The 11,786-nt window shown below is 41.2% G+C and overlaps 1 protein-coding gene across 2 annotated transcripts; it reads left to right on the plus strand.

Annotated features, from left to right (window-relative positions):
* Positions 1-1,045: 1,045 nt before the first annotated feature.
* diabloa (diablo, IAP-binding mitochondrial protein a) lies at positions 1,046-5,743 on the plus strand. 2 transcript variants are annotated; one of them, XM_049575726.1, is made up of 6 exons: positions 1,046-1,140; positions 1,606-1,738; positions 1,838-1,963; positions 4,363-4,473; positions 4,665-4,761; positions 5,139-5,743. In XM_049575726.1, exons 1-6 carry the CDS (start codon positions 1,064-1,066, stop codon positions 5,342-5,344), a joined length of 750 nt encoding a protein of 249 aa, XP_049431683.1. In that variant the 5' UTR covers positions 1,046-1,063; the 3' UTR covers positions 5,345-5,743. The 2 variants fall into 2 exon arrangements, with proteins under 2 accessions (XP_049431683.1, XP_049431684.1); XM_049575727.1 differs by having other exon boundaries at positions 1,841-1,963.
* Positions 5,744-11,786: the final 6,043 nt, after the last annotated feature.

Raw genomic sequence — 11,786 nt, forward strand, 5'->3', positions numbered from 1 at the left:
CTCAAGGACCCCTGGGGGTCCCCGGACCTCATGCTGAGCAGAACCAGTGGTTTTTAGGTAACTTACTTGCAGAAGCATCGTGAGTTTTTGTCTCAGTGACAGTGGCTCGACATAGACACACGAGTTGACACACCTCCTCCTCACCATGCTGGCTGTGTTTCCAACGTAGGACTATTGGGGCGGGTGTAAATCGAAACAAACCAATCACGTCGTCTTGTCTTTTCACAACTGACAAGTGGCTCAACCTCACACACCTCATTCCTCTCCTTGCATCACTGCGCCGCTGTGATTGCATTAGCCTGCCCTGCCTGTTGGAAAAAAATGACAGGCAGGCCAGCAGGCCAATCACAGGCCAGCGCTCCGGGAATAGTGCCGGTTCTCCCAGTCCGGGCCTGCCTTCTACCACTGTGTATTAGCAAAGACAGTGGATAAACCAAGACGGTCCACTGCGAGTCAGTTTCCTGTATCAGTGTCACGTGGGGTTCGTAACCACCACGCCCCTTTAGGAGACTAACAGCAGGTCCTGAGTCCATTGACTTTAATGGTTATACAGTATCTTTGGTATTAGTAGTACTGTAGGACCCTATGTGTAGGACACACAGTAGTTAATATATTACATTAGCAAAAATGCCACGGCCTAATGTATCAAAAATAAAAGTATCCGATGCACAAACATGCTATAGGCTACTGTTTGTTATATTATGGCAATAAAATATTAATGATGATGCATCATATGGAATGTAAGTAGGAATCATTTTACTGAGTAGCAAGTTGAGCTGAGGCTGATGATAATTATTTTACAGTTAAGAATCTTTAAAAATGCTTCATCCGAAATTCTTCCACCACCACTAACTACACATTGAGAGGAAAAAGCGAGAGAAAGGTCTTACTATTCTTTGAAGGCCACTGAACACACTTCTCAAACCCTTCAGGACATGGCAGGTTGTTGATGAGCACACAAACATGGCAGAGCACAACATAATGTCGCTGTTTTCACCACGAGAGGGCGACAGTGTTCACTCTGTGATCGCTTCACAGCAGGGGGAACCTTTGCTCAGTGACGATGACGACGAACACTTTGTTGTGGCGGACCAACATGGCCGCGCTGAGGAGTGTGACATCTTGCTACCGTCTCCTCAGGTAGGCTGTTTATCGCTGTTAGATAACGTTTTACAGGAACAATTTGTAGCTGGATTTATTCACGCTATACTAAACTAACCATCTATTTAAAATAAAAGGCTGTTCTCGACTTTAATGTGATAAAATGAAGGTGTTCGGCTTCACAACTGTGCTAGCAACGACAACCGGAAATTGTCACACGACGCGTTAAACTTGTTTCTCCTGCTTAAAATTAGCATTAGCTTATTTTCTAGAGCGGGAGTGACTCTTTCTATATGACTAAATTGCTGTAATGTTAAACTAGCGTCAGTTTTGATCCCTTAATAGACTGTCTCATCCTTGGTCGCTAGTTAGAAAGAGATGCAGTAGGCAGTGTAACGTTAAATGTTTAGGCTAAGTTGCGTGACAGGGCGTCAAAACTTTAATGTCAAATCTCTGGGTTTAACCGGAGTTTTAAACTGACACCGCTTATTTTGTTTTGCTTAGGAACTCAGCCCGTGTCCTGTTAAGCAGCAGAAAGCCTGCAGTCCACAAACCGGGGAAATGGACCAATATTCTGTACACAAGTATAGCCTCTTTAGCTGTGGGCGGTGGGCTGTGTGCTATACCTTTCAGACAGGTGAGTGTGTCACCTAACCAGAGATAGACGCACATGTTGAAATGACATCAGTCGTCTACAGAATGTTAGTAATCTTTTCCTCTGTCTGTGTCTCTGTAGCAGGTTGAAAACCTCTCTCATGACTCTCTGATAAAGCGAGCAGCCTCCCTGGCAACAGACAGTTCAAGCACTTTTCTTTCTCAGACCACTTTGGCCCTCATAGATGCCATCACAGAGTACTCCAAAGTAAGTTTTTATCTTGTGGTTGACATTTTTCCTACATTCTAGGATGGCAAAAAGATTATTTACAAGCATCATATCACCCATTCTTCAAGACTGGGACAGATCATGTCCTACCAAATAAACCCTTAAACGTTAAACATATCAACCCATCCATTTTGTTTCTGGGGTGCAGTATTGTTTTTAAAAGATTTATATGTATAAAAGAATATGATTTCTAAAGTGTTATGATCTGCTTTTGTTTCTGTGTTGTTGTTTATTTCACTTTAAACTTGCCTTGTGCCGAAAACAACCGTGTCCCAGAAAAGCAGTCACAACTTCAAACCTTTAAGGCCTTCAAAATCTAAAAGCAATAGTATATAACCCTGGTGTAAAAGTGTACCGCTAATTCCTTTGAAAATATATTTCTTGTGAAAATGTACGCCCTTTAAAGATCCAGATTTTTGTCAACTCTGTCAGATTCCTGCAAAAACCTAACTTTATCAGGCATTAAAGGAGTTATGTACATCACAAGGACTCCTGTGTCACTTCCTAGTTTTTAAAAAGTTAGGAGTGCTGCTCAAGTACTGATAAGCTTTCTGTTTTTTGATGAAGTCATTAAATAATATTGCTATCAGGTGTGTCTCAACCATAACAGGTCAACTCTGCAGCCCTTCTATATCAAAACTAAATAAAAATGGTGGTTTAAAATTAACATTAAAAGGACTTTAGCAACCTATAAATACATACAACTTTCTGTCAACTCCATAAGTCATCAACTTCATCAGATTTGACCTCTGACATCCATTATGTATGTTACTTGAGAAAAAAATAATTTACCGGGAGGTTGGCCCAGAAGGTTTAATAGTCAAGACTTTTATCTTTTGAAATATTCTTTCCCGGAAATGGAGAGTAAAAATCAACACAAGAGAGGCTGGGGTGTTAGTTAGGAGTGACATCATCAGAACCATGAATGAAGTAGGCTGCTTTGAATGAAGCTGTGTATTAGCAGTACTTTACCTTTGGGAATGTTTTGGTCTATGGGACAATAAAAAGTCATTGGTGTGAAATGTAAACAATAGCTTATAATCTTTTAACAGAAGATGTAGAAACACAGGAAATAGTTTCCAAATATTAACATAGGCCAAGACATAAAATACATGTAGTGTCCAATATATGAAATTCGTATAGAGTGAGTATTTTTTGCTACTTTGTTGCATGATGACGAAACTACTCTGAATTTGTCACATGAAACACTTTAAAAGGGTGGAACAGTAGCCTAGTTAACGACTGACGAGGTCTGTCTGACCAAAATGTTGCATTTATAATAATGGAGCGAAAATTTGCATAAGTTAAAATACTGTTAAAATCACTTGTTTAGGGTTTTAAACCAGTGGAAATAGAGCCCTGGATCATTGAAATAATTCTGCTGTTAGGTGGTCAGTATAAGTTACCACAGTGATTTATCCTGGTCAGAAGAGAACCAGCTTTAACCAAGAGTTAACCCTGAAGTTACCCCACTGACTCTAAATCTGTGATAAACATGATTAACTCATACAACAGAACACATATATATTGGTATCATTTAGGACACAGTAAAGGCGTGATATAGGTCATAGATGCACATCAGTACCTAGATGCGAACAGTCATGGATGTTCACCTTAGTTCAAAGTAAAGGGATACTATAGCTCAGTGATGGACTATGTGATGACATGGAGCTGCACCAGGCAGAAATAATGGATGCAAAGAACCAGCGATAAAAGCACAGCATAGAACAGGTACAGAGTTGTCCATGTCCAGATGCAGCATGATGTAGTGTGTAGAGACAAGCTAATGGCATGGTCTACAGATCTTTATAGATTTTGTTGGGGCGACCTCTAGGCCACCAAGTAGAGTGTGCGCCCCTTATAGGCTGAGTCCTTTGCAGCGCCCGGGGTTCAATTCCTACCTTTGGCCCTTTATTGCATGCCCCTACCCCTCTCCCACATTTCCCGTCCATCTTTTGCTGTGCTGTCAATAAAGGCAAGAACCTGCCCAAAAAATGAAAATTAAACAAAACAGTGGATTTTGTCAAGTATGGCCTAACATTTCAGTTCAAAGGTCAGTTAATCCAATGCACATAAAAACAAACCCTTTGTCCCACTAACTTGAGACTTTTGCTGCCACTCCAATACAACAGAGATGAATGGCATTTAATTTGTGCTACTCAAAGCATAAAAATCCATTTCTTTACAGAAACACTGTCCCAGCTAGTGGTAGAGATAATCTACAGACCTCTGTCGGCTGCTTTCATCTGAATTTATCCACTCTAATAGTTTAAAAGTGTCCATACTCCGGAAAAACCTCCTCTGTTCTACTCTGCCCCCAAATGTGGTCTCCAGTTTTTAGATATAAACTGTGTTTTTCTTCCCTTTGTTGCTACCAGGCTGTGCACACACTCGTTGCCCTCCAAAAACGATATTTGGACTCACTGGGAAAACTGACTCCAGCAGAAGAGGATACAATCTGGCAGGTGATCATCGGCCAGCGTTCAGAGGTTAGTTTGTGTTGCCCTCTTCTGTTAAAAGTATGTCAAAACAAACCTGAGCGTGGCATTCAGTTTTTCTGTTAATTTATTGACTCTTGTGCCATAAATATGACAGCAGGCTTACAAACCTTACAAAACAAACAGCTGTACATTTGTTTGAGTCTGACTTGGGGTATTTATAATTCTCTCTGTCCTGACAGGTTAATGACAGACAGGATGAATGCAAGCGTTTTGAGTCAACCTGGATGAGTGCAGTCAAGCTGTGTGAAACAGCAGCCGAGGCAGCGTACTCCTCAGGTGTGTAAAAGATAGTGTGAGTGCGGTTGTGATTGAATGGTTGGGATGTTATGGTTCAAGTGTCGAGGCAGGTTTTCTCAGGGCTCTTATATGATGAATAAAAGTGTTTGGCTGTGAATCATCTTCTCAAAGCTTTGTTCATCGCTGCCTATGCCTCTTCCTATTCAGCTGCTGTCAGTGTTACACTTCGGACAGTGTCTGGATCATTTGCTGTCGCTCAGCAGGGCTTTGTGTTAAACAAAATGGAGATGATGGACAGGAGTGCCTTCCTAATGACCACACCTAATGCTTGAAATTGAGGTGGTGCTATGTCAGCCTTTGAACTTTTTTTTTTTTCAACAACTTGACAGAGTGTGTGTTTGCATCTGTGCATCCAGGAGCTGAACATGCGTGCATCACAGTGAGGACGAACGTTCAGTTGGCCCTGACGCAGGTGGAGGAGGCACAGAAACTGTCGGCGGACGCGGATAAGAAGCTGGCCGAGACGAAAGTAATGGAGGTTGAACGGGTGGCACGACATGCCGTGTCCTCAGAGAATAGTGATGAGGAAGACGTGCCTGAGGCTTATCTGAGAGAAGACTGAAACAAATACCTAAAGGTGTCAGAAAACAGAAGGAAGCATGAAAAAGATTTATTTACCTTCAAAGTAAATAACTTTTTATCATCCTTTCAGTGTCTTCTCTCCTTTCCAGTCTGTAACACGTTTGGCTCTGGGATTTGTCATTTCGATTCTGCTCAAATTTACGTGCTTAAATCTGAACCTAAACTGCAAAATGAGGACATCATCTCCATAATTCAGCACCTCTGTTTGCGTGTTTGGTCATTTAAGCCTATTTATTTGAATAATGACAATCACCTGCTTGTGCTGTGACAAAGATTATGTTTCCAATCTGTTGTTTATTGTATTGTGACTCGACCAGCATCTGATTTTTGTGTTCAGTTTTTCATAATTCATTGTAATAAAGACAAAACAAAGAGGCTATATTCTGAATCTCATACCTTTTCTTTTTACTTTTAGTAGGTAGTGCAGCTGTCCTTACAAAGTACATTCTGTTGCACGCAGAGTGCACACGATTGGGACGAAGTACTGCTTCTTCGTAACATTGCATCTTGAACTTTGACCCTCTTGTTAAAATATCTATAACCTTGGAGATAAAACACCATTCGCCAAGCTCGCCAGAGACTGAGGTCAACCTGGAGAGCTCCGCTGTTGATCTTGTTGCAGTAGCATGAGAAAATAAAACAGTTCATTTCATGTTCACTAGAAGACAATTTTGTTTACTGAAGCCACCCCTGGAATTGATTCAGTATTGTGTTGCAAGGCCAGGCCTTGTTTTTTTTTTTTCGTTGTTGTTGTTATTGTTTTTAAGTACCATAGCATTGTGCCAAATGACTGCAAACATTTAACCAGTGCTAAAAATGGAGGGAAAACAATGTGTCCGCCCTAAATGGCTGCCAAAGCATGAGAGTTGTTTGAAACCAGCATTTACCAGATGTGTTTTGACTTAATTGCTGTTGTCATATGGACGTTACACATGAGAGGTATCTGTGCCAACTATGTGAACAAAATGGCCCTGTGGTCACCTTGGGAAATATTGTGTTTGCCAAAGTGACCAGAAGCCACTTGGTAAACACCGTCAAACCCAGAGACACCACGCAGTCAGCTGACAACACTGTGTTTATCAAGATCGGCTGATAGTGCCACATCTTTTACGTTCATTTTGCACGTGAAGTAATTTCCTGCTGATTCCCACTCTTGTGCCTCTGAGAACATCTTTAAGTCGGTGTTGCTTTACTTGTTATTTGTATCGCTCTCTTTCACTCGACACCTCCACCTTCTCTGCAAATTGCCCATGTCCTGAGTCTCCTGGAGAGCTCTTAGGCCGGTTCTCAACTTGCTCCACTCCCCAATCCCGTCATCAGTTCATCTGCAGCGTCACCTCTTTCCACACTGTCACAGGACAGAAAACAACCCGGTCTACCACTGGTCAGAAAATGGTTGAGATGTGATGTTTTAATGAGACATTTCAAACATTCATAATTGGATAGTTTTGTTCCCAGCACACAAACTTATACAGATTTCTCCAACTCAGATTTAGGCTAAGCAGGTGTGGGCAGGTGGTCAAACTTGTCAATGACCTGAATGCAGACTGAACTCATTTATAAGACTTGACAGGTTGCAGCTTCTATCAGTTTGGACCAGTATGCACACTGAAACAAGACAGACTTGGAAAATTGTAAGCCGATCCTTTAATTCCAGCAGATGGCGATCTAAATCCATTGCAACACTTTTTTCCCAACAGTTGGATGCACTGCTTTTGCAGTTTCACTCTCAGTAAATTGAAATGTTTTTACTGTAGTCATCATCTCACATTGCCTTTACTTTTATATTACAACGGATATGACCAATTTTCTTTGGTGTTTATGGTTTCGGTTAAACCACAGATTGTTAGGGAACCCTTAATGTGAACACACTGCACACTGCTGTATACACCTACACTTGCATGTGGCATTCTGTCTCTAAACCGGCATGTGCAAATATATTACACCATGACTGTGTATGAATGTTAATTAGTTTGAACTGTAAACACTCATTTCAGTCACTTAATTTTCCCAATTATATTCACACCTTCACAGAGAACTTGGTGAAGTAGTGTTGAACTACACTTTAAAAATACACAGCTAACCTGCAGGTCTGTTACTAAACCTACTCGTTGTAAAAGCTTTATCCTTCAGTGATGTGAGCTCTGTAACAGGTACGCAGTCTTAATTGTCTTCTTGTATGCCTTCCAAAGGTCAGTGTGCACTGCAGAGGGTCATTTCAGAGGGAGCTCATTAAGGGGGAGACCTGTGTGGAGCTGCAAACACAAGTGTGTAGCGTCAGCACTGAGGTGACCTCTCCCTGCTCTAGATGGTCAAGCTCTGGCAGGGGATGGGACCATGAGAGTGGCTACAGAAGGGGGTGAGGGGGGGTTGGGGGGTGGGGAGGTTTTGAGGTGTACAAGGACCGGCTCACCAATGTGACTAGTGAGGAATGCTGCGTTTAACAAAGGCTGTTTTCACAGACTGTAAAACCAAATGTCCCAGACGGTCTATGTGGATGTGCACCCACTGGTCACAGGGGAGGTGGTGCCAGTGCAGCTTTGCTTGCCTGGAAGAAAATGTAATAGAGCTTACTGAGAAGTATTTTTGCTGCATAAAACCTCAATGAGGTAACCACAATTACAAAGGTCATGGGCCATAAATGCTCATAAACTATTTAGTGCTACTGAGGGGGTTTCTGCAGCATTTCTGCAGCAAAATTATGCCAGTGGTGTGAAATAACCCTCGCTGAAACTATTTCACCCAAATTGGTGATATCATTAACGGATTCAATGTTTTGTGGGAGAAAATAAGATGTGATTTATTCTCTCATAAATACAAGAGCCTCGTCACTGCTCTGACTTTACTGTTCCAATGCAAAGTGGCCCATGAGGGGAGATTGATTGGTGAAAAGGGCAGCACTTTCACCTGGGGATTTATAGCTCTTTGAGGATATAAATAAACCACCGGAGGGCACAAAGGCAGGGGGTATGGTGCGGTGACATATCATGGGTCATGCTTTAATCACAGTGATGCTGAGCTGTAGCGCTGGGAGCGGCAGCGGGTTAAATTTTGCAGGAGATGGAGACTCCCCGGAGGGTTCACATCCCCTGATGAGGGCTCTAACACGGGCTATGAAGACGTCACAGCAGAGCGAAAATGGGAAGCTCAACGAGAGGGAATCACATGGAGACGAGCATTTTTTGCTTATCTTCAGTGAATAAATATGATGTCCGCCTAAAACTGCTGAGGGTGCATGTTTATCAGTTCAAGCTGCGGTGCGTGATAATAACACCGTGCTGCACACAACGCCGGATTCCTGAATGTGTAAAAGCTGTAATTATCTCACAGAAAAGAACAATGCAAGGGAGTGCTTCATTACCACTTTGTTTTAGTACGGAGTCGTCACAGTGTGCACACTTATTCAGACACAGAAATCAGTGGAGCGCTTTCTTGCATGCGACTGCTTTGTCCTTCAGTAGCAGATCTCCTGGGGTTTATATTAACTTTCACATTCACTTCCTCGTTTTCCCCCACAGTTTCAGAATACTCATATAACATTGGTTCCACATTGTCTACAAAATATGTGAGTGCAACATTTACATGAACCATTTCTGTGGAATTCAGCCTGGTTAGCGGTGCAAAAATGATAGCATTTCTCCTCTGTGGCTGTTTATTTTCTTTGAGCCTCAATTTCTGCAAACGATAAATGTGCTTAATACACAGTGGTAAAGGTGACACTCTTATTATGCTCAAAAATGTGTATATTTCTTATTTTTTTAAAGTTTAGGAACAGAATCACTGTGCACTGAATGTAGCTGCAGCCTGGTAGCAAAGGAAGCTCTGGCTCTGTAAACCTGTATTATCCTTGCTTGACTGACTGATTGATTGATTTTGCTAAGAGTATGTGAGCCCAAGTGAACGACATTATTCGAAACCTGCATATGGAAGCTTGATCTATAAATAATCTGGGTCATGGGTTAGAGAGTCTGCTGTGTAACCCGCTGCAGGTCTGATCTTACAACACTTACGGAATGTGCCAGTGTCTCCTCAGTGAAGACAATGCTGTGAAGAAGATAATCATGCTTAAAGGTAAAACGGTTATTTGGACAATTGATGGTTTCATTGCAGTTTAGTGTGCATGTTATCACAAGCGTGCTCTCGAAACACGGGGATTCCCTACTGATCCAACAAAATTACACTTTTATTTCATTCTTTTTATGCATAACAATCACTTTTTTATAATCGCCATGTAAATGCTTCGCAGCTATCCACTTGTGTTCTACCCAAGGTCAGATTAACCCTCCAGGGGGCTCCTAACTGACCCTCGCACCTCTGTCTGTCCCACTTCCTAAACTGTGTATTAGAGATTAGTAATTTGTTAACTTAATTAAGCATATTTTTAAGGAATATGCATAATATATGTGAAACAGAAATCGACATTATAAAGGCCATGAAACTAGCTTTTCACTCTAACAGATTCAGTGTCAATTTAGGGCCCTTAACATGGCAGTTTATGTAGTGCTTTAGTGTTACAAACCGTATTACTACACAAATGTTCAATTAATCAAATTACCTAAAACAAATTGCCACATGGGGGGCTGGGAGCCCTCAGGCCCCCTGAGGTTTTGGGGCCTCAAGGCAGCTGCTCACTATCTCCAGCTGGTAATCCCGCCTGGGTCCTGTCCAACAGCTTTAATGTTTTTAAGAAGTCTCATGAATAACGTTCTAATAACCAATGTTATTTTGTTTAAAGGAAAAATACTGGACTGCATGTTTTACTACATAGAAACTTTGCAGATTAAGATTTTACATACAAAACATGTGATGATGTACTTTAACAGATTGTCAACTGAGTGAAATAGTTGCAGCTGCAGAGTAAAATGCTACTTACAACACATCATAATTGATATTCTAATATAATATTATGAAATAGTATAGCACTTTTGTGCATAGGATACTTTTATTTTTAGATTTTGCTAATAATACAATTTTTACGTAGTAATATTTTCACTGCAGACTTTTACTTCACTGTACACAATAGTGGAATACGTACTCAGGTCTTTTACTTAAAGGTCCAGTGTTCAGGGTTTAGTGTGACATATTGGCAGTAATGGAATATAATATAATAAGTATGTTTTCTTTAGTGTATAATCACCTGAAAATAAGAAGCTCTGTGTTTTTGTTACCTTAGAATGAACTGTTTATATCTACATAGGGAACAGGTCCTCGCCAGAGTCATGTTGCACAGCCATGTTTCTACAATAGCCCATAATTGATAAACCAAACACTGGCTCTAGAGAAGGCCATTCATGTTTTGGTGTCGGCCACCATAGTTCCACTGAGCTGAACAGCTGTAGAAAAACATTGATTGTGACGTGAAAGTGCTTTCTTTGGTGTCTTCAGTCGAGTTATCTTGAATCATCAGAGAGAAAAAGTGAGCCTGTCTGCGACAATCCGAACAGTGTTGGAGAAACACTGATTTGCATTGTGAAACTGCTTTATTCAGTGTTTTTACTGGTTGATATTCCCTGGCCCATTTGTTTTGGAGACGAAAAGACCTCTGCGGATAATTTGGCTCCTGAAAAAAAAAAACACCCAAACAACGAACACTGAAGGAATCCTTACTAGAAGTTCACGCTCACGCTTGGCACATGGGAGAAGTTTCAGGTAGCTGCAGTCTGCAATCCTCACCACTAGATGCCACTAAACCCTACACAGTGCTCCTTTAAAGTGCCAAAAGTAAAAGTGGTCATTATGCAGAATGGCATACATTGGTCATTTCAGACCAATGTCATATTACTGATGCATTCATGTGTGCATCATTGCTTTAATGCTGCAACTACCAAAGGTGTAGCTAATCATAACTACTTTATATACTGCAAGGTAGTTAAATCTACACACCATCATTTATTTGTTTATCATATTTTGTATTATTAATCTGCATCTGCAAAGTAACTGAAGCTGTGAGATAACTGTAGTGGAGTAAAAAAGTACAGTAATTCCCCGCTGAGATGTGGTGGTGTGCAAGTAGAAAGTGCCATGAAAAGAAAAGACCCAAGTGAAGTACAAGTACCTCAAATTTTCTCTTAAAAACAGTACTTAAGTATGTGTTAGTTACTTACACCACTGCTCATATATAGTCTACTTTTGGCTCCTATGAAATTGATTCATCCTCATGGAAGTTTTCATGTTTGTGTGTCATGTGTTTTTGACACTGGACGACAGAAACAATACTTTTTACAGGTACTGCTGTATGCAGCAATACCTCTACTACTCCAACTGATACCACCAAGTTACCACAACATATTCTGGCCCCACTTTATAACCCATTACATCTCAGAGGTGTCCAGTGTTCAAGCAGAACAATTCAAATCAAATGGGGATGATTAGGACCGTGCGTGCGTGCGTGCGTAGGCTACGTGTGTGTCTGTTTGTTGTCT

The sequence above is a fragment of the Epinephelus fuscoguttatus genome, linkage group LG5, assembly GCF_011397635.1.
Source record: "Epinephelus fuscoguttatus linkage group LG5, E.fuscoguttatus.final_Chr_v1".
In the NCBI taxonomy this organism is placed as follows: Eukaryota; Metazoa; Chordata; class Actinopteri; order Perciformes; family Serranidae; genus Epinephelus; species Epinephelus fuscoguttatus.

Bases quoted from the DNA above. Each gene is read 5' to 3' on its own strand.
- diabloa (XM_049575726.1), top strand. From the start codon at position 1,064: ATGACGACGAACACTTTGTTGTGGCGGACCAACATGGCCGCGCTGAGG. The intron at 1,141-1,605 runs GTAGGCTGTTTA...TGTTTTGCTTAG, and splicing joins TCTTGCTACCGTCTCCTCAG to GAACTCAGCCCGTGTCCTGT. The intron at 1,964-4,362 runs GTAAGTTTTTAT...TGTTGCTACCAG, and splicing joins CCATCACAGAGTACTCCAAA to GCTGTGCACACACTCGTTGC.